Raw genomic sequence first — 27,715 nt, forward strand, 5'->3', positions numbered from 1 at the left:
AGGACAGACAATAGGAAATGATGGGGATGCTACTGGTGGCAGTGGGACTAACCTGGATTATTGGCTCGTCCTCCCTAAGCAGTGAGAACATACACCCAACTGCTAGAGTGGGATGTCTGGTTTGGTGCCTCTGAGGAGTGGGGCTGCCTCTAATTCATTTCTGTATACCCCTGTACCTAGTGTAGTCCTCGGCTATAGTGGTTCCCTAGTAAATAGTGTATGAATGGAATGAAATAACTCTAGTCTCCACTTTGTAATTAATCATTCAACCTGATCTTCACTGGATTATTTCATGACACTCGCCTCAATTTCCCTTCCTGTAAGTGGTAATAGTACTTCAGGTCAGGGATTAAATGAATTTAATGTATGTGAATAGACTTTATAAAATTTAAAACACTATTTACATAGAAAGGATAAAACAGTTTAAAAGCTGTCTTTCAAATGAACCTACATATTAACATCCTAGAATCTAAATACAGTAGTTTGTAAGAATATACAACTTCTGCAAGGTACATATGATGCTTTTATTTTTTATTGAAAAAATACATATTGTATCATTATTTAAAAAATGTTTTTAAAGATTTTAAAAATTTATTTATTTGACAGACAGAGATCACAAGTAGGCAGAGAGGAAGGCAGAGAGAGAGAGAGGAGGAAGCAGGCTCCCTGCTTGAGCAGAGAGCCCGATGCGGGACTCGATCCCAGGACTCTGAGATCATGACCTGAGCTAAAGGCAGAGGCCTAACCCACTGAGCCACCCAGGCGCCCCTATTTAAAATTTTTTTGACTTGACTCTTGGGCAAAAAGAATTGCTTATTGTTGTGAGTTTGTTGTTGTTGTTGTTGTTATTGTTGTTTAAGTAGGCTCCACACCCAGTGTGGAGCCCCCTGTATGGCTTGAACTCACGACCCCGAGATCAAGGGCCTAGCTGAGATCAAGAGTTGGATGCTTAACTGACTGAGCCATCCAGGCACCCCCTATTATTGTTTGAAAGTACATTTAAATTCTAAAGATTTTATCTTCAGGCTTTTAATTCTATATAGTGTACATAAACAGATACAGCACCTGGAGTTATAAGAGCTTCCCAGTGCTGTCGTTCTTGAGCTCAGGTAGCCTCTATCCTCTATCATCAGTGTCTTTGAAAAGGCCTGATTTTGTTCTTATGAAAAGAGGGGCAGGAAATTCTCTTTAGCTGCCAGAAGAAACTAGGCAAAAGCACAATTGTAATCGCCTTTCTTTTTATTTATTTATTTAAAAATTTGTTTATTTATTTATTTGACAGACAGAAATCACAAGTAGGCAGAGAGGCAGGCAGAGAGAAAGGAGGAAGCAGGCTCCCTGCTGAGCAGAGAGCCGGATGTGGGGCTTGATCCTAGGACCCTGAGATCAGGACCCAAGCCGAAGGCAGAGGCTCTAACCCACTGAGCCACCCAGGCGCCCCTGCCTTTCTTTTTATTGAAGTAAAATATAAATAACATAGTTTACCATTTTAACCATTTTTAAGTTTACAGTTCTGTGGCATTAAATACATTCACATTGTTGTATATCCTAGTATTACCACCTTCCATCTCCAGAACTACTTCGTCTTCCCCGAGACTCATATAAAAGGAATCATACAACATTTGCCCTTTTGTGATTGGCTTATTTCATTAAGCATACTGTTTTCAAGGTTCATTGATACTCTAGCATCTGTCAAAATTTCCTTATTTTTTAATACTGAATAATTTTCCATTGTATGTATGTACCAGTTTTTTTTTATGCATTCATCTGTTGGTAGACACTGGGTTGCTTCCATCTTTTGACTATTATGAACAAAGCTGCTGTGTACACAGATGCACAAATATGTATTTGAGTGCCTGCTTTCACTTTTTTGGGGATATGCCCAGAAGACCTTTACCTTACTATAAGTAAGGAAATATTGGGTTTCTAGATGTGTAGTAGCTTATCTTGAAACTAAATTTACAATTGAGATGTTTTTCCTGTTGAGCGTTTATACTGGCATTTTCTCACTGTTGATACTGTACTTATTCTGAAGTAGACTCGAGTCTAAAACATTTTAATTGTGTATTTGAATTACCTCCATAGGATAAAAAAATATGAACTTGTTTTCCTAACCCATAGTGAAAATTTTTTTCACTAGGAGTGAAAATTTTTACCTAGATAATTTTTAGTACTCCTGGATTTTTTAATTACCAGAATTGTTTTTTAAAATGTCATTAACTAAAAAGGTTTTAAAAATATTTTTAAAAATGTCATTAACTATTATATTTACATCTGAAATAGAATTCTGTCTATTATTTCCAGTTTTTCATTCTCTGTGCAATTAAATGCCTTGAGTGAATACTGCCTTCAGGAAGACAGTGGAAGATCTTTATGCAGCTGAATGTGCCTTAGGATATAGTGATAAACACAGTTTTATAAATGTCAGTACCTTCACAATGTTTTCATAATACAAACAGAGTTAGTTTGTCATATATTAACCACACAGTTGCATTTCTTTCTTTTTTTTTTTTTAAAGATTTTATTTATTTATTTGAGAGAGAGACAGTGAGAGAGAGCATGAGCGAGGAGAAGGTCAGAGGGAGAAGCAGACTCCCCATGGAGCTGGGAGCCCGATGTGGGACTCGATCCCGGGACCCCGGGATCATGACCTGAGCCGAAGGCAGTCGTCCAACCAACTGAGCCACCCAGGCATCCCGAGTTGCATTTCTATAGCTAGGTTTTTCCTATCCGGTAAACTTACTAGTATCTTACTTTGTTCTATTTTGTTAACTGTACATACAGGGTAGGACTGCACTGGTAAGGAAATAGCCACTGGGAATCTTTTTGGATTATCTATTCACGTCCCCCTTTGCAGGTAGCTTTCCACTTTCCATTTGTTACTGGACACTTAAAAGGACTTTCACTGTTTTGCTGTTTCCTTAGATACCAAATCAACTATTAGCTATATATTAATATACTCTCTGTTGTATATTTTACTTTACTTACCCAAGAAATTTATTTTATTTTAAAGATTTTATTTATCTGAGAGAGAGAAAAAGAAAGCACAAGTGGGGGGCGGGGAGCAGAGGTAGAGGGAGAAGCAGACTCACCACTGAGTGAGGAGCCCGACGCAGGGCTCCATCCCAGGACCCTGAGATCATGACCTGAGCCAAAGGCAGACACTTAACCAACTGAGCCACCCAGGCGCCCCAATCCAAGAAATTTATTTTAAAGTACACTTTAACAGCTATTTAAAATATGTAAGCGATGGAATCAGATCAATATCAGAAAAATAAACCTAATACCGTTCGTTGATTTATTCGTAATGAAATACTATTTCATGGTACCCTGTTGAGTGAAAACCTGCAGTTCCTGACTGAGTCTCTTCTTGCCACTAGGGGGCTAGGTTTTCCTTAGCTGTTAAAACTGGAAAAATGTCCCAGTTTTTTTCCAAGTTTTGGCCAATCCAGCAGACCCCTCCTTGGTGTCTTAATTTTTGGATTTAAGTTCTTTCCCAGGATATGTATGCTTTCAAATATTTGGGGAAAACAAATTTAAATCATTGGAATTGTGTATTTGAATAATCCCAAAGTTTAAATCTAAGAATGTTCTTACCTAACCTATATTCGAAGTGATAAGAGCATGAATTTTATGTGGCCATTTTAAAGTCTGGCTTTTTTAATCACTGGAATTGTTAAAATATTGTAATTCAGAAAACATTAGCCCTTACATGTGTATCTAAACTAGAATTTTGTCCATTATTTCAAGTTTTTCCTTCCATGTGCAAAATTTAATGGCTTAAATTACACATGATACCAGAAAATGTTTATTTCTGGTATACCTTCATGAACTTCTGACATTTTAAAAATCAGTAGTCAATAATAGAGAAATAGGGAAACATTGCAATGAATTTTTATAATCCTTAGGTTAATTTACTTTCTAAGATCATAGAATAAGATTGTTTAGTAATTTTATTAGTATGCTAAAATATACAAAATATGAAAAATGTGGACATAGAAAGTTGCTACCTTATCATAAAAACAACTTAAAAATATATTCATCAAGTGGAGTTCTAGTAAAATTATAATGTTACATTTTAGGAAGAAGGAAAGATTAGCGAAGTATTGTACATTAAAGAGCATGTGCTCTGAAGTTTGCTGGCTCTGTCACTATTAGCTTTGTGACTTTCAGGAAATTATTTAACATCTCTGAGCTTTAGTTTCCTTAATTTTGTAAAGTAATGTTAGTACCTCATTCAATTGTTGTTTGGATTAAATGAAGCAATATATGTAAAGCACCTAGTACTGTGCCTGGAACACGGTAGGTGCTCAATAAATGTCATCCTCTGTTTAATCCAAAGGTGTGATGTGTTATAACTGATTCTCATTCGTTCTGGAGAGTCTCTCTCTGGAAAAGAGGAGACTCAGCCTATTGTTAAGACTGCATCTGTAAGTATAACTATACCAGTACAAAGAGTTAATCTTTTTATGGTATCCTAACTATAAAGAGAAAGCTTGGAAGATACACTTCTTTGGTTAAAATAATAGGAGCATTAGCTATTTATTTTTTGATTGCCTACTGTATGCCAGTACTATTCCAAGTGCTTTATGCATATTAACTCGTTCATTCCTCACAACAAACATAGTAAGGTACATACTGTTATTTTCCCTATTTTATTAAGATGCAGAAACTGAGGCCAAAAGAGATTAACCTTGCTCAAGTTTATACAGCTATTAAAATTTTGGAGCTGGGCTCCAGAGCCAATCAGTCTGGCTCTTGGATTTAAATTCTTAACTATTTTTTAAAATGGTTAAAACATTTTTGTCTGGATTTTACTAGATGCGTTGTATAATGGTAGGCATGTTTGGAGAGTATTTCACTTATTTTATCCTTAAAACATACCCTCCTCCTAATTATTATTACTATTAAAATGATTGAAACAATTATTTTGTATTCCAAATACGTTCTGATATTTTCAATAAAGTGAAATTACTTTCAATAAGAATAAATGTTTGGTTAGAAAAGTAATGTTTAGGTGCTAAAGATATCATTTGGAAAAGTGGACATGACCCTTTAAAATGATTTTTTTAAATTAGTCTATTACCCTGTTGTTTTTAACAAATAATAGCACCTAATCAGACTAAACATAATTTTATTGCATCCACAAAGGAAAACTTGGAATTTTTCTTTCCAAGTGGAAAGAGGGGAGTGCCTTACATGCTGCCAGAGGTAAATTGTGGTTGATGACTCTTCTCTGTTTGAATTTGTCCCAGCTGTGCTACAGTGCTGCTCTCCTTCTGCCCATATGGACGCTCTAAGTAGTTGTGTCACTCCCACTGCCTCTTCCTATGCACACTGCAACTACTTCCAGGTAAGAGTCTTGGAACAGTGCACACACTCTATTTCACGTGGAATATTATTGACCTTGCACAGTTTTAAAGTGTAATTTTATCTTAATAGTAAGTAAGCTGTGGATTACGGCTTCAGTTTTCTCAGTTCTAAAAAATAAAAAAGGTGGGGGTTGATAAAAATGATGTCTGAGGATTCTTCCAGGCCTGTGCTGTCCAAAAGAGTAGGCAGTAGCTACATGGCTATTTAAATTAATTTAAATGAAATAAAATATAAAATTCATTTCTGGTGCTCAGAGTCTTATATGGTTAGTGGCTACCAAATTGTACAGCACAGAGAGCATTTTCATCATTGCTGAAAGAGTATCCTGTTCTAGGCTCTTCTGTGGTAAAATGAATACCAGATAACCTTTAAAAGTACGTAAGCCACCAAATGACAGTTTCTTCCAAGATGATACAGAGAGTTACTTTTTTTTAATGAGAAAGGAAAATGAAATTAAAAATGAGAAATTTAAGTGGTGATCCTTTTTTGCGCCCATATTGTGAACACTATACTTCAGTTATTTTCACATTATTTATTGGGAAGCAATTGAGTTTTATTTAAATGTTTTAGATTGCTATTTCTATGATAAGATTAAATTTTTTTTAACAATTTATTTATTTATTTGACAGACAGAGATCACAAGTAGGCAGAGAGGCAGGCAGAGAGAGAGGGGGAAGCAGGCTCCCCACTGAGGAGAGAGCCTGATGTGGGGCTCGATCCCAGGACCCTGAGATCATGACCTGAGCCGAAGGCAGAGGTTTAACCCACTGAGCCACCCAGGCGCCCCTAGAATAAGATTAAATTTCACTCTTTGTAGTTTTATGCTATAATTGTTTAAAGATTGGAATTTTGTGTTTGCCTTTGATGTCATGTAGTTGAGATAGCTTCTGTTTTTTTTTTTTTTAAGATTTTATTTATTTATCTGACAGACAGAGATCACAATTAGGCAGAGAGGCAGGCAGAGAGAGGAAGGGAGGCAGGCTCCCTGCTGAGCAGAAACAGGGCTGGATCCCAGGACCCTGGGATGATTACCTGAGCCACCCAGGCGCCCCAGAGATAGCTTCTGTTTTTAAGAGAATAGCTTACTAGTGGCATTCCTCTAGTAATTTTGAAAAAATTACATGGAAATCCAAATTATAATCAGATTGTTGTTTGAAGAATATAGAACCGGATCAAAGGGACTTAGTTGGACACTTTTAATGGCAGGTACCATCAGTGGACTATCAAGCATGATAGTCCAGTCTGTTCATCTTCGCTAGAGGGACATATCTGTCCCACAAATTAGATCCAGGCACTCTCTCCCTTGGATCATACTGGAGATACTCTGATGGTGTTTATGTCTTGTTTATGTTTATGTTTTAAATAAATTATTTAACATATCCTTAGAAATATCCTTACTATAGAAAGAACAATACTTGTTTGTTATAGGAAAATAAAGATAGGTAGACATAACATTTTTAAAATGAAAAAAACATTTTTAGATGTGATTCTGGAAATAAATGCAATTGGTTTTGTTGGATCATAGATATTGGTGAGAGTGTGCATGAATGATCATTATAGTGTAATGGTTAAGAACAAGAGCTGTGAAGTCAGGCATCCTATGTTTGAAACCTGGATTTGTCAGTTATTTCATTGTGACTTTAGGTAAATACACAGTTTCTCTGAACTTCAGTTTCATCATTTGGAAATGGAGATGATCACATTTTATAGGCCTCTTGCAAGGATTAAATGGAATAATGTATATAAAGTACTTTGCATGTGCTTGGCACATAGTAAGAACTCAATAAATGGTGCTATTGGCTAGAGAAAGTGGCTTGATGCTTAAACCATTTAAATTTACATTATTTGGCATTAATGTCCTTCAAATAACTGACTCAGCCTTTGTCATGTATTTGGCAACACCAATCTATCACATGTTTTATTTAATTATTACTCTTCAGTATTTTATATTCATAGCGTGAGATTATTTATCCCCAAATATGTAATTGAATGCCTACTTTGTGCAAAGTACTAATGTATAAGAGAATACATCTTAAAGATATAAAGAATATATCTAAAAGTGACAGCTCTTTTTAATCTGTTTTATTATTAAAAATAAATAATCTCAGGAACCAAAGGACATTCGATATTCCATCCATTTTTTCCCAGATCATTTGGAACAGAATATCAGTACCTCCCCCTGAATCTATAGAAGCATTGGTGGACTTGTGAGCATCCTGTGTTTGAAATTTCCTTACTACATTCCTAAAGTAGCATAGGATAGATATAAGTGATGTTTTTGTCTGTCAACTCTTATGAAAGAATTGGTTGTATTGGCATTTTATCAGCGGATATATATTTGGGTACTGTAGCTTTTTGATTTTGTATATTTTAACCCTGAGAATTATTGGTCCTTTCCAGTATTTAGCATAGTGGTTGATGTATATTAGTGGCTAAATAAATGTTAACAATAGAATTAAAGCTGCCATTGCTGAAAAGTTGATTGGTGTTCAGGTTTTCTTAGTGAGCTTTAGTTAAAAGTTATTTAACATTTATCAGCTTAAACATTGCTTTCCTCCTTAATCTCATATTCAATTTTCTATCCAAACAGTCCTATTTTCTCTTTTCCCAGAATCCTCCAATGCAATCCTCCTATCCAGTTGAATTTCTGCCTTCTAATTGGCCTTGCAGTGCTACTGATGAAAATAAAAAGACAGAAGTAAACCTAGAGGCTGTTTTTCAGATAGTAGATGAGTTGCATTCCTCTCCTAAATTGGAGATGGTGAAGGTGGAGCCTGTTGAGAATCAGTGCCCAACATCTCAGTCTAACAGAGGCCAACATATCCTAGCTAATTCAAACAACAGCAATCCATCTTCCACAAGTCAGGCTAGCCAGCTGGAGCCACTTACTCCTGTAGGCTCAGATATTACATCTTTTGTGGTCGGAACAGAACAAGCAATTACCTGCTCTCTACCACAGTCACCTGAGTACATCTATACCATCCACACAGCTCAGCCTGTTGAAAATACGACAGTGCAGGAATCTGCAGCCATCCAACAAGCTCATGTCAAACTGAAGGAGCAGCTAAGTCATAATCCATCTCCATCTTCAGTAGTGTTTGTGCAGGAAGGGCTACCATTCAGCACACACCAGGTAAGGCAAAGAAAAAAGTCCCTAAAAAGCTCAAAGTACCTAGTGCTTCTTGCTAAAGACTGTTCTGGTGAAGAGTTTGTTCACATTTTATTTGGGTTTATTACCAGTTCATTATGCTTTTTTTTTAAAAAAAAGATTTTATTTATTTATTTATTTGACACAGAGAGCGAGAGATCACAAGTAGACAGAGAGGCAGGCAGAGAGAGGGGGGAGGTAAGGCAGGCTTCCCGCTGAGCAGAGAGCCCGATGTGGGGCTCGATCCCAGGACCCTGGGACCGTGACCTGAGCCGAAGGCAGAGGCTTAACCCTCTGAGCCACCAGCCCTGCTTTCTTTCTTTCTTTCTTTCTTTTTTTTTTTTAAAGATTTTATTTATTTATTAGAGCGAGAGAGAGAGAGTGCAAGTGCATGCCAGAGCCCAAACGGGGTGTGGGGTGAGGCAGGGGGACAAGCAGACTCCATGCTGAGTGGAAAGCCTGACATGGGGCTCCATCTCAGGACCCAGAACTCACGACCTGAGCCAAGTCAGATTCTTAACTGACTGAGCTACCCAGGTGCTCCCATTATGCTTTCCAGAAGCATAGTGGTTGTCCCAGTGATTCTGCACAAACAATTCAGAAAGAAGTAACCTTAAACCCCACACTTCTTACTGTGTTATGGTCTGAAGTCAGCCTCTAGAGAGGCAGTAGGAGCATTGTGGTATAAAACTTATTTTCATGTTAAAAGCATCCCTTGAGTTTTGCTTCCTATCTTAATTTGGATGGACTAGGTGTGCCTGGCTGATTAAATCCACTACTCAGAAAGGATGGTTTATCTGGCAGATAATATCAGGACTTTCCTAGCCATTTGTAGCATGGAGGTAAGAAGATGGTTAGGGGTCTTTTCATACTTTCTTATAGCATTATTGAATTCTCATTTGACTTATGAGCATACTGTGTTTGAATTTCATTACTAATAGCTACATTCTTATTGTTGTTATCTACATTCTTTTTTTTTTTTTAAGATTTTATTTATTTATTTGAGAGACAGAGATCACAAGTAGGCAGAGAGGCAGGCAGAGAGAGAGGTGGAGGCAGTCTCCCTGCGGAGCAGAGAGACCGATGCGGGGCTCGATCCCAGGACCCTGGGATCATGACCTGAGCTGAAGGCAGAGGCTTAACCCACTGATCCACCCAGGCGCCCCTGTTATCTACATTCTTAAAGCAGAATTCTGACTCTAGTTTGAGAGACATATTCTGAAGGTAGAAGCTAATTCCTTTATTGCTGCTGGTTTATGACCAGAAAAATGAATAAAATTTGATTCTAAGTAAAAGTACTTCTAAATTAAAATCACTTTTTGTGAATTAACTTATATTTTCCTACTTTTATTTTTTTCTTGATCTTAGCCGTGTATATACATATGTATATATACATATACACATATGTAAATGTGTGTGTATATATGTATATATACATACACATATTTTTTTTTAATTTTGGGGTTTTTTTCTTTACTGGGACTGAAAATATCATCACTTTTAGATTCCCAAGATAACTTTTTGGTAGTTGTGGTTTTTGTTGTTGTCGTTGTTGTTGGATAGCAAAGCAAAGTCTATTGAGTGATAGCCAAGTGATAGTTCAAAGCTCCCAAGGACGGAGGGGGACCTGAATGGGTTGCCCAACAGTTGTGTTTTTTTTTAATGCATTCTTTTTTAGCTCTAATTTTAGATCTATCTGTCTTAAGGTATCTATCAACTCATTGTTCTTTTTTGAGCCCAACTGTTGAGTCTCAGTATATCATGTGTTAAAATAGTACTATAAATTCTGTAGACCAAAGATAGGCCCATTGTGTTTCAAATATGATTGTGGAAAGAAAAGAAAATTTCTCTTTGTTCCTTTATAGTCACATCCAAAGTACTAGATTTCATTCCTTAAAATTGCATTCACATAATTACTTTCAAGATCTTTAAAAAATGTTTGAACATCAGAGCCTTTAAAAGCTGTTTTTAACTTTTAGCTTTATTTCATTATATAGTTTTATTTAAAATGAATTCAAAGAAATAAGAGTATTTCAGAAGTTGATCACCTTAGGAAAGGAATTTGCATTCTAGAGAAAATTTAGGAACTCCAAACTTATATCTCATAAACAGAACAGATCTAGATTTTTTTAGGGGCGGAAGCTCATACAATTTTGAGGGTCTCTTTAAGACAAAGAATACAAAATTAGTAGAATAAAGTGTTCTCAGCTCCACTGACATCATTCAACAGGATTTTGCCAGTGACCATTTTAATATTACCAATGGGAGTGGAAATCTGATGGAAGGGATACTAGAGTGGAGAAAGATAGTGGTCTTAACCAATTGTAAATTTGTATGTGTGTGTGAATTTTACCAAAACAACAACAAGCTTCATGGTTAATCTTCTGACCCTAAGTAAATGTTTTAGCTCCATATACATTTCAATGCTTTGTGCATGGGAAAATATATATCCTACTACTGAATATTCAGATTAGTTCCAAAAAAAATCAAAGGTGGTATCACTCATAAGAATGAAAAGCCTTTTACAGATATGTTTGTTGGATCGTGTTTCAATATTAGAACTCCTCTGATAAAATATCTTAACTTTTAGGAGATATTTGGGATAAATTCAGAATAATGAGTGGGTTTCATATTTTAGGTGGATGCCAGTATAAAATGCCAGACCAATCCACCTGAGAATATCTTGCCTTCAGAACAGATGGGATTCCTTATTTCAGAAATGGGGCCTGCTAGCAAGCCAAGTAAAGATGCAGGTTTATCTACTCCAGCCAGATACAGAGAGCGAAGAAGCAACTCACAGCAAGGAAAGTCCCCTGGTAAGGATTATTGTGCTCTAGAATACTAGAATTAGAACCATGGTATGGAATTAATATATGAATGACAGTTTTTTTCTGAGTCTTCATTTTTATTCATAATTATATTATACTTACCACATTGCTTTTTTATGTAACTGTAATTCTAACCTATGTGTTTTCTTAATCGTCCTTGAAAAGTGCGTAAAAGTTATTTTTCTAGTATTGCATGTATGTATTTTCCTACTATTGCAAATTTGAGCTTTCCGAGAGATAGAACATATTAAGTAAAAGCAAAGGAAAGTAAGTTATTTAACTTGCAGATGGCAAGGATGAAGAGTGACTTAACAGCTGCTTCAAGTGCCAAAGACTTTATCATTATTAACGTACTTATTTTCTTACTAACAGAATGTAGGACAAGAGGGGATATGCTCAAACTGTGGCAGAAAAGAATTAGATGGTCATTAATGACATTATCCCAAGCACATTATAAAGATAGTATGAAGTATGACTTTTTAATCGGTGGTATTGTTTTTCTTGTGGTTTGTAGGAATCCAGAATTAATGATGGTTTTAGGCACATAGAGTTGTTTCCTTTTTTTAAATTTAAGATTTTATTTATTTATTTGACAGAGAAATCACAAGTAGGCAGAGAGGCAGGCAGAGAGAGATCGAGAAGCAGGCTCCCTGCTGAGCAGAGAGCCCAATGTGGGGCTTGATCCCAGGACCCTGAGACCATGGCCTGAGCCAAAGGCAGAGGCCCAACCCACTGAGCCACCCAGGTGCCCCCATAGAGTTGTTTCTACTATTTTATGTACTTATTTATTTATTTTTAGAGAGAGTGAGAGAGAGTGCACATGGGTAGTGGTAGGAGGGACAGAAGGAGAAGAGGAGAATTTTTTTTTAAGATTTATTTATTTTAGGGGGTGGCTCAGTCATTAAGCATCTGCCTTCGGCTCAGGTCATGATCCCAGGGTCCTGGGATCAAGCCCTGCATTGGGCTCCCTGCACAGCAGGAAGTGTGCTTCTTCCTCTCCCACTCCCCCTGCTTGTATTCCCTCTCTTGTTGTGTCTCTCTCTGTCAAATAAATAAATAAGATCTTTAAAAAAAAATTATTTATTTTAAAGAGAGAGGGAGCATGAGCAAGAGGGAGAGGGAGAGTCTCAAGAAGACTCCCTGCTGAGCACAGAACCCAACACAGGGCTCCATCTCACCACCCCAAGATCATGACCTGAGCAGAAACCAAGAGTCAGACCCTTAACTGACTGCTCCAGCCATGCACACCAGAGGGAGAGAATCTTAAGCATGCTCTATGCTCAGCATGGAGCCTGGTGCAGGGCTCAATCTCATGATCCTGAGATCATGACCTGAGCCAAAATCAAGAGTTAGACACTCAACCTACTGAGTCACCCAGGTGCCCCTGTTCTCCTGTTCCCAAGGCAATTGGACAAAACCATTTTTAAAGAAAACAGTAACATCTAATAAAACATGTTTCTTTATATGATTCAAAAACAAGTCATCAAAGTCTCTAGTGGCCAACTTTAATATTCTCACACTGTATGCATGACAGAAGCATGTAATTCAGGTAGCATTAATCAGGTCGGACAATCGTTTTAGCCTATAAAAATAGAAAAATATTGAGAACTTCTCTGAGAAATTCTCCAAAAGGTAAACTGATAGTGATATGATCAAGATCTTACTCAGACTTATAGGGTTCTTTCTGCAAAACACTTTTTAGATGAAAGTGTTTTAGTTTTAGTGTTTCTGCAAAACACTTTTTAGATCACTCATCATATTTATTAAACTTAGCTTGTATAGTCACTTTTATTTGAATATATGGTCCAATCCATGATGAAACATTAAAATTTCTCACCATTGAAAATGTTAAAGACAACAGCATAGACTGAAGGCAATTTAGAAAAGGACAGGAACTAATATTTGCTGCATACCCATTTTTATGCCATAAAAAACATTGAATGTGATATTGTCATCATTTTAAAGATTGGGAAAATTAGGCTTGGAGAGGATAAGTAACCTGTTTGCAAAAAGAAACGAATAAGGTCACACATTTATTAATGTAGCTAATATTCTATTCATAATCACTCTGCTGATTGATCCTTGGATACCTAAAAGTATTTAAGTTTCATGCAGTTCACTTGTTTTTTTTTGGGGGGGGGGTTGTTTGTTTGTTTGCTCTTGTTGTCTGTGTTTTTGGTGTCCTATCCAAGAAATCATTGCCAAGTCCAATGTCATGAAGTTTTTCCTCTATGTTTCCTTCTAGGAGTTTTATAGTTTAGGTCTTACACTTAGGCCTTTAGCTCATTTTGAGTTAATTTTTGAATATTATGGAAGATAAGGGTGCAACTCCATTTTTTTGCATGTGGATATAGTTTTCCTACACCATTTGTTGAAGAGATTGTCCTTTCCCCATTGAGTGGTCTTAGCATCTGAAATGGAAGATCATCTGACCGTATAAGTGAGCATTTGTTTCTGGCCTCTCCAGTCTAGACCATTGGTCTGTTTGTATGTCTTTATGCTAGTACCATGTGATCTGTTTAACCTCTCAATTCTGCCCTTGTACAAAACCAGCCATCGACAGTACATAGGCGAATGGTTGTGGTGGTGCTCCAGTAAAGCTGTCTTTCCAAAAACAGGCACTGGGCCCAATTTTACCCAGAGGTCATAATTTGTGCACATTTGAATTAAACTAACAGTTTCTTTCTGAACAACAACAATGGAAACCAGAAAAGGGTAAAGTCACGTTTTTTACTATAAGGAAAGAAAATGGCAATCCTAGAAGTCTTTACCCAGTTAAAAAAATAATCCTTCAAGAATGAAGGCAAGATGATGAAAACAGTTTTATTTTTTATTTTTTTATTTTTAAAGATTTTATTTATTTATTTGACAGACAGAGATCACAAGCAGGCGGAGAGGCAGGCAGAGAGAGAGGGGGAAGCAGTCTCCCTGCTGAGCAGAGAGCCAGATACAGGACTCGATCCCAGGACCCTGGGATCATGACCTGAGCCGAAGGCAGAGGCTTTAACCCACTGAGCCACCTAGGCACCCTGAAACATTTTTAGATAAACACAAAATTGAGAGCATGTGCCACAACAGATCAGCACTAAAGGAACTTCTACAGGGTGTTCTTCAGGCAGGAGGAGACTGTGGTAAATGTATTGATTAGTATGGGCTTTGATGAATCAAGAGTACATACTGTAGCTTTTAGGGTAATCACCAACAAAATGGAAATAATCCAAAGGAAGGCAGGAAAGGGGAAAAAGGGAAGGAAAATAACACAGAGAACAAATAATAAAATGGTGGATCCAAATTTCACCAGTGCAATGATTATATGTAAATGGTCTTAAAAACTTTAATTCAAAGGCAGAAATTGCTAGAATGGATAAAAGAGCAAACTCCTACAATAGGCTGGCTATAGGAGACATGTAGCTTGAAAGTAAGTGGATGGGAAAAGATATAACATGCAAAAAGGAAGTATGAAAGACTGCAATGGTTACTTTTAAATATTGATAAAACAGACTTTAAGACAGAGCATTATAAAGGGTCTGCGTCATAATGGTGAACAGTTCATCATGGAAGCATATCAGTTATAAATGTATTTTTGTGTAATAAGGGCTTTAAAATATATGAAGTAAAAATTAACAAAAGGAGAAATAGGCGATTCCTCAATATAGTAGTATATATTTTTAAAGGTTTATTTATTTATTTTAGAGCGATCATATGCACATACATGTGGAGGGAGGGACAGAGGGAGAGAATCTTCAAACAGACTCCCTGCTAGGCATGGAGCCCAGTCTGATGATCCATGAGATCATGACCTGAGCCAAAATCAAGAGTTCGATGCTCAACTGACTGAGCCACCCAGACATCCCGAGAGTAGGATATTTTAACATACTATCTAAGTAATTGATAAAATAACTAGACAAAATATTAGTAAAGACATAGGACATCTCAACAACATAATCAGCCATCTTGATCTAATTGGCATTTATAGAACACTGCATCCCAAAACTACAGAATATGTATTATTTTCAAGTGCACATGGTACATTCACCAAGATAGGTTATATATTGGACCATAAAACAAGGCTTAATAAATCTACAAGAATTAAAATCATACAAAGTGTATTCTCTGAATACAACAGAATTAAATTAGAATCAGTGATAATTGGGTGTCTGGGTGGCACAGTCAGTTAAGTGTCTGATTCTTGGTTTTAGCTCAGGTTGTGAACTTGGGGTCTCGAGATCGAGCCCTGCATCAGGCTCTGCACTCAGTGCGGAGTCTGCTTGAGATTCTCTCTCCCCCTTCCCTCTCCTGTTCATGCTTTCTCTCTCTCTCTCTAAGATGAATAAATCTATCTTAAAAAGAAATCAGTGACAATGAAGTAACGAGGAAGACTTCCAGTATCTGGAAATACAATGATATACTCTAAATAATTCATAACTCAAAGACAAAATCTCAAGAAAAATTAGAAAATATTTGGAATTGAGTGATAATGAAAACACAACAGTTTGTGAGATGCACTTAAACAATGTTAGCATGAAATATGTAGCTTTGTTATTATTTTTTATTTTTATTTTTTGAAGATTTATTTATTTTAAAGAGAGAGAGAGTGCATGTATGAGTGGGGCCAGAGGTGGGGCTTGATCTTACAACCATGAGACCATAACCCATGAGATCATGACCTGAGCCAAAACCAAGGGCTGGATGCTTAAGTGACTGTGAGCCACCCATGTGCCCTAAAATATGTAGCTTTAAATGGTAGTATTAGAAAAGAAGTAAGATCTAAAATCAATGACCTGAAGTATTGCTATAAGAAGCTAGAAAAAAAAAAGGAAAGTAAACCAAAGTAAACATGAGGAAGGATATACTAAAAATAAGAATAGAAATCAGTGAAATAGAAAATAGTTGAGAAAATTAACAAATATAAAACTGACTCTTTGAAAAGATCAACAAAATTGGCAAACCTCTAGCTAAACTGATCAAGAAAAAAGAAAACCCAAATCATAACTATCAAGAATGAAAAAGACATATCCACCTCAGAATTTATGGATATTGAAAGGATAACAAGAGAATACAGGGGACAGTCTTATATTAATTTACAACACAGTTAAATATTTTGAAAAATACAACTTAACAGAATTCACCCAAGAGCCAGGTAAATAGCCCGATATCTATTCAAGAAGTTGAACTGGTTATCAAAGACTTTTCTTAAAGTAAGAATCCTCATGAAAATAGATGTAAAAATCACTATCAAAATATTAGCAGATTGAGTCCAACAATATTTAAAAAGGATAATACTCCACAACCAAATAGAGTTTGTCTCAGGAATGCAAGGCTTGATTGATTTTCAAATGTTAAACAATGTTACTTGTTATATTACAGAATAAAGGAGAAAAACTTTCTGATGATCTCAATAGATGCAGGGAATGCACTTGAAAAAATTCAGTACTTGTTCATAGTAAAACCCTCAACAAAGTAGGAATAGTGGAAAATTTCTCAAACTGATAAATAACATCTCTAAAATATGTGTAACAAAGATCATGGTTAAAGGTGAGAGACTGCTATATATGTCAGAGAGTGGGAACAAGGCAAGGATACCCACTTTCACCACTTGTAATACAGTATTGTCCTGGTGGGCCTACCATTTCAGTAGGCAAGAAAAAGAATTAAAAGGCATAAAGATTGAAAAGAAGTAAAAGTATTTGCAGATGGTATGATTGCTCATCTGAAGAAAATCTAGGGAATCTACAAAGCAGCTGCTAGAACAAATAAATGAATTTAGCAAGGTTGTAGGACATAAGATTGATACACAAAAATCAATTGTATTTCTCCAACCTAGCAGCACACAATTGGAAAATGAAATAAAAACAGTAAGACCAAAATTATAAGATGCCTAGAAATAAGTTGAACAAAAGATGTCCAAGACCTCTACATTGAAAGAAATTAAAGAAGACATAAATGGAAAGATATGCCATATTCATGGATAAGAAGATCCAATTTTCTTAAAGTGAGGGTTCTTTCCAAATTCATCTGTGAACTCAGTGCAATCCCAATCAAAATTCCAGTGGACTTTTTTTTTTTTAATTACAAGCTGATTCTAAAATTTAAAAGGAAATGCAAAGATCAGAGAATTACCAAAGCAATCTTCAAAAGGTTAGAGGAGATTTTACTGATTTCAAGACTTAACAGAAAGCTATAATAATTAAAATAGTTTGATATTTGTGAAAAGATAGGCATATAGATGAATGATACAAGAGTCCAGAAATAGATCCATACATATGTGGTCAATTGATTTTTAACTGTGGTGCCAAGGCAATGTAGTAGAGAAAGGAAAAGTCTTTTCAACAAAAATTAGTATTGACCCATACCTCACACCTTAAATAAAAATTAACTTAAAATGAATTACAGACCTAAATATAAAACTCAAACATATAAAACTTCTTGGAAAAAAAAAAAAAGAGGAAAAGCTTTGCTACTTTGGAGTGGACAAAGTGGTCTTGGAACACAAAAAGCATGATTAATAAAGAAAAAATTGATAAATTGGATTTCATCAAAATATTAAACTTTTGATCCTTGAGAGGCACCATTAAGAAAATGAAAAGACAAGCCAGAGTCTAAGAGAAAATATTGACAACACACATGTCAAAACAAAGGACATACTTAGAATGTAAAAAGAACTCTTTTTTTAAAAAAAGATTTTATTTATTTATTTGACAGACAAAGATCACAAGTAGGCAGAGGCAGACAGAGAGAGAGAGAGAAGCAGGCTCCTGCTGAGCAGAGAGCCCAACATGGGGCTTAATCCCAGAACCCTGAGATCATGACCTGAGCCAAAGGCAGAGGCCCAACCCACTGAGCCACCCAGGTGCCCCTGTAAAAAGAACTCTTATAATGCAACTCAAAAATGGGGGAATGTATGAACAGACATTTCACAAAAGATATACAAGTGGCCAATAAGCACATGAAGAAATGCAACATGATTAATCATTAGGAAAGTCAGATTAAAACTATAATGAGATATCACTACACACCCATTAGAATGCCTAAAATTTTTAAAGAAAAAAACATGACCATGCTAAGTGTTGATGAGACAGCTAGAACTGTTCAGATACTGCTAGTGGGATTAAATAGTGTAACCATTTTTGGAAACCATTTGGCATTTTCTTAAGAATATAGTTAAAGAGGGGCGCCTGGGTGGCTCAGTGGGTTAAGCCTCTGCCTTCAGCTCGGGTCATGATCTCAGGGTCCTGGGATCGAGCCCCGCATTGGGCTCTCTGCTCAGTGGAGAGCCTGCTTCCCTTCCTCTCTCTCTGCCTGCCTCTCTGTTTACTTGTGATCTATGTCTGTCAAATAAATAAAAAAAAAATCTTAAAAAAAAAGAATATAGTTAAAGATACACTCACCACAACTTATGAATTACATATAAATTACAGTATATCCATACAACAACAGAATACTACTCAGCAATAAAAAGGAATACATTATTGTTATATACAAATCATTATGCTGATGTGGTCCTTGGGGAATATACATTTCTTTTTTTCACTTTTTTTTTTAAACATTTTATTTTTTAAAGTAATCTCTATACCCAATGTGGGGCTCAAACTCACAACCCTAAGATCAAGAGGCATCTGCTCTACAGACTGAGCAAGCCAAATACCTCTGGAATATACATTTCTATGGAGCAATCCAATTTTTGCTGCCTGTTTTTTGCTAGAGTGGATCTAAAAGGTCAGAGGATTAACTTTAGAGGCTGAACAGTCACACATCATACAAGCAGGCCAGGCTTGTTACTTATCTGGCATTTCAATTCTTTAAAAAAAAAAAAAAAAAAAGACTACTGCTTTGTTTGCTTTTGGTCATTCCAGATGTGAGTTATAACCGGGATCTCATTTAGGTAGATTTTAAGCCTGACAAGTCTGGAATTTGATTTACTGTCTATACTTTGCCCCTCCCTTTCATTCAACCTAATGGAACCTGTATTGAGATCATCTAAAAGAATGGGTTTCATTGGAAAGATAACATCCTTAATCTGATCTTTGCCACAGAGCTTTCTCCCATTGTCTATCAGTAGCACTTGAGAAAAGCTTGAGGACCTCTTACCACTATTTCAGGTTGGGATAATGAAGCAATGGGGTGCATAATCCAAATTATTGAACTCTAGACAATAAGTTATCAACCACAGGCAGAGAATTATTCCCTTCCATCTCTGCTTGCTCTCCGGCTGCCTCTAGCCCAAGTTCATCTCTTATTTTAGGGCTTTGCTGAATGTGTCACGAAACAGTGAGCACACGGTAAATTTTGTCAGCCTTTCCCCCTATATGGTTGCATGCTCTCTTGGTGTGTGGTCTGCCTTCCAGGGCTATCACAGCAACAATTTTATCAGATGTTGTGATATGGATTACAAAGATCATCGGCATTCTAACCTGCTGTGTCTAAATTACTTGCTGTCTGATTACTAAGCCAATACCATGTATTTTAATTTGAATAATAGCAGCACTCCTCTTCTAGATTCCAAATTCTGTGTTAGCCCACATGTAAGTTAGGCTACTGTAACAAACAGAACAAAAAAAACCAGTAGCTTAAACAGTTTAGAAGCTTGTTTTTCTCAGTCTGATACAGTCTGAGAGTAAGCTGTCGAGAGCTGATGTGGCACTCTCTCTGGTACCTATTGCGTGGTGAAAAACAGCTTACCACTCTATCAGTATGTCAGCCAGCATCCTGCTATAAATATCCTTTCCTTTTATGAGCATAATCGTCGCTTCTGCTCACACCAGTTTGACTAGAACTTAGTCACACGGTCAAACTGGCTGCAGGGAAGCTTGGAAATGTAGTCTTTAGCTGGGGACCACCTGCCCGTTTAAACACCACCGTGATTTTTAAGGGAAGAATACATATTAGGAGATAACTAGAAGTCTGTTTTGTATGGACTAAGAAAATATTTACAACAAAATATAAAACATTGTATTAGTAATACATAAAAGCTTCTACAAACCAATAAGAAAAAGGCAACCCAATTAAAGTAAATAAAATGATACTAAGGATGTGCTTGTCGGAAGAAACACAATGACCAATATGCATATAGAATGATGTTGAACCCCTCAGAGAAGTCAGTAGAGAAATGCAAATTAAATCAGCCAAAAAGTTGTTTGTTTGTGGGGGTTTTTTTTGGCAGTTTGATTGGCAAAACTTAAGCTGTTGCTAATATCCAGGTTTGATAAAATTTTAGGAGAAAAGGAACCTCTCCTATACTGTAACTGGAATGTAAATTTGTATAGTCTTTTGGAGGGCTTAGTCATTATCTGTAAATAATTAAAATGCTCCTATGCTTTGATTTAAGAATTCCACTCTTAGGAATCTCTCCTACAGAGTTCACTGTGTGTCATTTATGATAGCAAAAATTTGGAAAAAGCATAAGTGCCTGACAAGAGGGACCTAGATATGAAAAATTAATGTAATGAAATGCTATGTAACCACTTAAGAATATAAAATAACTTGCTATGTTATTACTCGAAAAGATAGTAAGTGTTCATGATATGTTAAGTGGATGAAGCAAGTTTTGTAGCACAGTATTCCTGGGCTAGCCTCCTTTCTAGAAAGAAAAAGTATATACTATATAATTATAGAAAAAATATGGAAGTATATGATAAAACTGGTTGATGTAACAGTGGTTACCTCTGGGAAAGTAGAATTGGAAGTGTAGAAAGGTACTTTTTTACCTTTCGGTTTCTGTATGAGTATACACAATGGTGGGATTATGGGAAATTTTCACTCCCTTTTTGTATTTTTCTAGATTTTTTAAATTAAAAAGAAAAAATATTTAAAAGTGTTTAAATATTTTAAACTGTTCCTATAGTATAAGTTTAAAAGCATTAAAATAATTGGAATGGGAAAGTTTAAGAATATTTTGAAAAATATTTATATTCCCTTTTTTTTTTAGGATTTATTTATTTGAGAGAGAAAGTGTGCAGTGGGGAGGGGCAGAGGAAGGGGGAAGAGAATGCTGAGGGCTGAGCCCGATGTGGGGCTTGATTGTATGACAGATCATGACCTGAGCTGAAACCAAGAGTTGGACGTTAAACCAACTACACCAAGTAGAATAATGTCTTTGAGGCCTTATCTTCCCCACCCAAAACAATAGTCTCTACAAAGACAGTTACCTCCCCATGAGGAATTCTGGTACCTGCTGTTAAAATAATAATTTCATCTCTTTCACTATTATGGTTATAAGTGTAACTGATTAAGTAATTAATACATTAATTAATACATTAATTATCCTTATTAACTCTTCATGTTGGTTTTTTCCCCCTAAGTAAAATCTTATCCTTTGGTCAGTGGTGTTGACAGCTGAGTCTTAACTGACCTTGGCTTCCTGCTGGGAAATAGAAAAGTTGTGACATATTGGCATTATTAGGACATCTGATCACATTTCCATTTTATTAGGGGCAAGGAGTAAATAACTTACATTTAAACTAGAACAACAAATCTATCAGTCTACCTCCAGTTGTAATGCTAAGGTCTGCCTTTCCCCTTGTTACCATGAAAGAGGGCCTGTCCTTCCATTCGTGTATAGAATCCCATGTACTTATGGACTTAGCACTTACAGTCATCCCCCTTTACTCTTCAATAATCACTTTTTACCTTTTATGTAAGGTAATTCCCATCAGCATACAAACATGCCATCATAAGTTCTATGATTAAAAAGAAATTATTTCACCTTTCCTTCATTCATATCTCCATCCAGCTTTTACTCCATTTTTGTGTTTCCCTTAGAGAGAAGCTCCTTAAACATATCCTTTCCTCACCCAGGTTTTCATTCCTGTTACTCAGTTGAAACTGCTCTTGTCAAGGTTTATGTTGACTGTGAAGTTGCCCAGTTCTCAGTCCCCACTTTCCTGGACTTCTGCGGCATTTGAACACACCAATTCACACTTCCTGAAGTACTTCCTTTGCTCGGCTTCTGCAGTATCACCTGTTCCTGGTTTTCCTTCACCTGCACCTGCACTAGTCACTCCGTAGTTTCTTTTACTGAATCTTCTTTATTTTTCCTGACTTTTAATTATTGATGAGTCCCAGAGCTCAATTCTTGGACCTCTTTTCTTCTCTTTCAGTTCCTAGGTAATCCCAACCAGTCTCATTGCTTTTATTATCATCTTTATAGTGATGACTCCTAAATTTATATCTTAAGCCTCAATCTTCTCTGAACTCCAGACCTGCATACCTTATTGCCTATGCTACATCTTTGATTGGATATCCCATAGGTGTTCCAAACTTAGAATATTCCATCCTTTCCCCAAATTTACTTATTTTAGGAAATAATACTTCTAGTCACCTCTAGTCAGCCAAAAATCTTGACTTTATTCTCTCACATCCAACGCATTAGCAAATTCTAACAGCTTAATATCAGTGGAGACCCAGAATCTGACCATTTCATCACCCTCGCACACTCTCACCACGGTCCGAGCACTACCATCTCTTGCCTCGATGATTGCAATAGCTTCTTAACCAGTCTTCCTGCTCTGTTGTTGGCCCCTAAAGCCTTTCCTTCACACAGTAGAGTTATCCTTTTAAAAATGTTAATTATTTCCTTGTTTAAATTTTTCCAGTGGTTCTCCATCACATTTAGAATAAAATCTAAAAGTCCTTATTATGGTCTGCAAGATGCTGAATGATTTGGCTCCTGGCAACTGCGCTGACTTCATCTTCTACCACTTTGGTCCCGCTCATCTATTCCAGCCACAACAATCTCTTCACTAGTCTTTGAGCAAACCAAGCACATTCTTGCCTTCACACTTGCTGTTCATCTGGATATTTACACGGCTTGCTCCTTTATCTCATTCAGTTCTCCACTCAAATGCCAGCTCATCACAGAAATCTTCCTGACCGTGTTCTTTGAAATAGCACCCTATTCCCCATGTCCTGCCCTCCCTCAATCTCTATTCTTTATCCCTTTTTGTTTTTCTTTGGTAGGACTTATCACTACTTGACATCTTTTATTGATTATTTTTCTCCCCTCTTGATGGTTAGCTCCATGAGGGCAAGGACTTTGTTTTGTTCATTGCTATATCCTCAGCAACGAGAGGTTAGCTGTGGCACTCAATGTTTGTTGAGCGAATGAATTGCTTTTTTCCCCACTCTTACTGATCTACTTTTTAAAAAAATGCTTGGAAAAAAAGCAATCTTTAAAAAAAAATGGTGGTAAAATAGATATAAGCTACATTTTACCATCTTAACCATTTTTTTAAAAAAGATTGTACTTGTTTATTTGACAGAGAGACAGCGAGATAGGGAACACAAGCGGGAGTGGGAGAGGGAGAAGGCGGCTTCCCGCTGAGCAGGAAACCCAATGCAGGGCTCTATCCCAGGACCATGGGGATCATGACCTGAGCTGAAGGCAGACGCTTAACAACTGAGCCACTCAGGCGACGCATCTTAACCATTTTTAAGCGTATAGTTCAGAGGCATTAAGTACATTCAAAGATAAGTTTTGAACATGTAAGGAGTCAAACCACCCCTCAGGTTTCTTTTAACAAGTACTTACTGAACAACTGCCTTGGGCTTGGTACGCAATAGGGACACAAGAGAAGTGTCCCCCACAGTTTTATTCTTCTGGAACCAAGAACTGGAAATGTTTTACTAAGATGCCATTTCATATCTTGTCATTATGCTCTGACTTTTTAAAAATATTTTTTACATTTTTAAATTTTTAAATAATTTTTTATTTTTTTATTAACATATAATGTATTATTAGCCCCAGGAGTACAGGTCTGTGAATCGCCAGGTTTACACAATTCACAGCACTCACCATAGCACATACCTTCCCCAATGTCCATAACCCAACACCCTCTCTCTAGCCCCCTCCCCCCAGCAACCCTCAGTTTGTTTCCTGAGATTAAGAATCTCTTATGGTTTGTCTCCCTCCTGATCCCATCTTGTTTCATTTATTCCTTTCCTACCCCCCAAGCCCCCCACGTTGCCTCTCAACTTCCTCATATCAGGGAGATCATATGATAATTGTCTTTTTCTGATTGACTTATTTCGTTAATCTTCTGATATTTAAAACTCAGGTATGTTTGGCTATGAATTTTACTTTTTGTAGCCATTTTCTGCTTTCTCTGGCAGGGAAATTTGGTCATTTCACATTAATAGGAAAATACACATTTTTAGATAAAATTCACAAAACATAAAATTAACCATTTTGAAGTGCAAAGCTCAGTGACAGTATATTCACAGTATTGTGCAACCTGTACCTCTAGTTCCCAAACATTTTCATCAATCCAAAAGAAAGCCTCATATTCATTAAGCAGTTATTTCTATTGCCTCCTCCTCCATTCCCTTGGCAGCTACCAATCTGTGTTCTGTCTCTATAGATTTATCTCTTCTGGGATATTTCATATAAATGAAATCATGCAATATGTGACTTTTTGTGTCTGACTTATTTCACTTAGCATAATGTTTTCAAGATTCATCCACATTGTAGCATTTGTATCAGAATTTTCTTTTTATGGTGAAATAATAGTACATTGTATGTATACACCACAATTCATTTATCCATTCATCTGCTGATGAACATTTGAGCTGTTTCTACCTTTTGGCTATTGTGAATAGTGCTGCTGTGAACGTATGTGTACATGTATTTGAGTATTTGTTTACAAGTCTTTTGGGTATACACATAGGAGTGGCATTGCTGGGTCATATCGTAATTCTGCATTTAACTATTGGCCGAACTATTTTCCATAACAGCTGCACCATTTTACATTCCCTACAGCAATGTACAAGGGTTCCTGTTTTTCCATATCCTCATTAACACTTATTATTTCCCATTATTATTATTATTATTATTATTCTTGTTATAGCCATCCTAGCAATCCTAGCAATCTTTATTTTACTCATTGTGGTTTTGATTACATTTCCCTAATGTTTAGTGATGTTGAACATCTCCTCACATGCTTTTTGGCCATTTGTATATTTTCTTTGAAGAAAGAAAAGATAACTTTTTTACAACTATTATAACAATATTCTATTTGATGAAATATTCTGTTTTGGTTAACTCTCTCAATTATGCCCCTAGTGAGTGCTACAAGTCAGTAAACTGTGACCTGTGAACCAAATCTAGCACACTGCCTGTTTTTATATGGCCTGCAAGCTAAGCATAGCTGAAGGAAAATCAAAAGAAGAATATTTCATGTCACATAAAAATGATATGAAATTCCAGTTTCAGTGTCTATAATAAAAAAAAGTTTAGTTGGAACACACAGCCACACCCATTCATTTATGTTTTGTCTGTGACTTCTCTTACACTACAGCAGCAGAGTCAGATAGTTGTAATTGAGACCATATAGCCCCCAAAGCTTAAGATATTAATATATTATCTGGTTCTTTACAGAAAAAGTTGGACTACTCTGTCTTCTTCTACTCAGGTTGCTATAACAGAAACACTATAGAGTGGCTAGCTTATAAATAACAGAAATTTATTTCTCACAGTTCTGGAGGATGAGAAGCCTCAGATCAAGGCACAGTAAATTCAGTGTCTGGTGAGAACATGCCTTCTGGTTCATAGATGGCCATCTTCCTGCTATCTCTCATACGGCAGAAGGGATGAGGGAGTTCTCTGGGATCTCTTTTACAAGGGCACTAATATCTTTCATAAAGTTCCACTCTCATGACCTAGTGACCTCCAGAAATTCCAGCTTTCTAGCACTACCACATTGGGGTTAGGTTTCAACCTATGAATTTCAGGGAGATAAACATTCAGTCTATTGAAATCTATATTAGAAAGTCGTTGTTCTTAGCTTCTGATCCTTGATGACCAGAGAAGCCCTTAAGAGATAAGGAGGTACTTCTGAGGAGGGCTCAAAATTGACTAATGTTTAGTTTAGTTCTCAGAGATGACCAAATGTTTTAAATTTTGATACTAAACTCCAAGATTAAAGTAATAATGATAGGAACCAAATGTGAAATTCCTAAAGTATCATTTAAATTTCAACTGTATCTCCCCTCAATAGGGTTTCAGCTTCCACAATGTATTATTTATGATAAAAATAAAGAAATTTCATGAAATCATTTCTAAAGACTCCTTTCCCTCCAAATTCTGAAATACTATGATTATAATATTAACTGTTGAACTATCATTATATTGTTCAATATCTCATTGAACCAGGGCATCCTATATTCCAGAACTTCTCAGTGCCCTTCTATAACTGAATTATTTTGAAAATGTGATGCGTCTGCCTGGCTTAAGTAGGAGCATCTTCTCACGCTTCAAGCTTTCTTTGAATTTCTTTCAAATAAGAGACTTCAAGTTGATTAAATATCCAGATTATATTGATTTTAATAGATGTGTGTTTTGTTAGAAGGAGACTGTAAATCACAATCATTGCCATGCTGTGTGTAGCTTTTTGAGCATATATTAACTTAAGGAAATGCTCAGTCATGCCTCTCCAATTTCTGTAATGCTATCACCCTAAACTGGATATACCCAAATATCAGTCTTATGGTAAAATCTATACTCATTTCTGTTTTGATGGGGTATTTACTTTCTGGTTAAGGGAAAGTGAATGTTTACAAGCAAAGTTCTATTCATTCCTAAAGAAAGGACTTCCTATTTTGTAGCTGTTGGATTATGGATGAGACTTCATTAAGACAATAATCCCCAAACCCTAGAGGGTGCTCTCAGTAGGAATTAACACTCCCAAACAAGTAGATGCAATGCTCTTCTCCCTCAAGGACTTTCAGCTCTCAAACCAACTGAGCTACTGTTATCCCCAAATACTTACCTTCTCGGATGAGTATGCAAGCTTCTCTTTCTAAATGAAGTCATATAAACGTCTCGTAGCACCCAGCTAGTCTATGTCTTTTTGTATTTTTATTGGTCTCTATACTCTTAACTCCTTAACCAGCAGCTTTGTTAATGAAGGAAGCTCACTTTGATAAAACTACTATGTTTTGATGCCCGTTATTGGAAGCCACGTGCCAAATGCTAATTTAAAGCCAATCATGGGGACGCCTGGGTGGCTCAGTTGGTTAAGCAGCTGCCTTCGGCTCAGGTCATGATCCCAGAGTCCTGGGATCGAGTCCCACATCGGGCTCCTTGCTCGTCAGGGAACCTGCTTCTCCCTCTGCCTCTGCCTGCCATTCTGTCTGCCCGTGCTCGCTCTCTCTCCCTCTCTCTCTCTGACAAATAAATAAATAAAATCTTTAAAAAAATAAATAAAGCCAATCATGAAGGGTAAGAGGGTTTGTTGTACACACTCATTTACATAACTCATTCTGAGGCTGCTACACAGCCACCCAGCCTAGTGTGTGGTTTTTTTTTTTTTTTTTTAAGATTTTACTTATATATTTGACAGTGAGAGATAGAGCACAAGTAAGCAGAGCAGTA

The 27,715-nt window shown here is 36.5% G+C and overlaps 1 protein-coding gene across 1 annotated transcript in view; it reads left to right on the plus strand.

Annotated features, from left to right (window-relative positions):
- The window catches only part of LOC111151218 (heat shock transcription factor 5), a 42,610-nt gene that overhangs the window by 11,876 nt on the left and 3,019 nt on the right, over positions 1 to 27,715 (plus strand). The window contains exons 3-5 of the mRNA XM_022509013.1: positions 5,256 to 5,353; positions 7,985 to 8,506; positions 11,160 to 11,337. Coding sequence (XP_022364721.1) covers positions 5,256 to 5,353; positions 7,985 to 8,506; positions 11,160 to 11,337 — 798 coding nt within the window. The remainder of the gene's footprint in view (positions 1 to 5,255; positions 5,354 to 7,984; positions 8,507 to 11,159; positions 11,338 to 27,715) is intronic.

The sequence above is a fragment of the Enhydra lutris genome, unplaced genomic scaffold (genome assembly GCF_002288905.1).
Source record: "Enhydra lutris kenyoni isolate GAN:26980312 unplaced genomic scaffold, ASM228890v2 scaffoldscaffold26, whole genome shotgun sequence".
Lineage (NCBI taxonomy): Eukaryota > Metazoa > Chordata > Mammalia > Carnivora > Mustelidae > Enhydra > Enhydra lutris.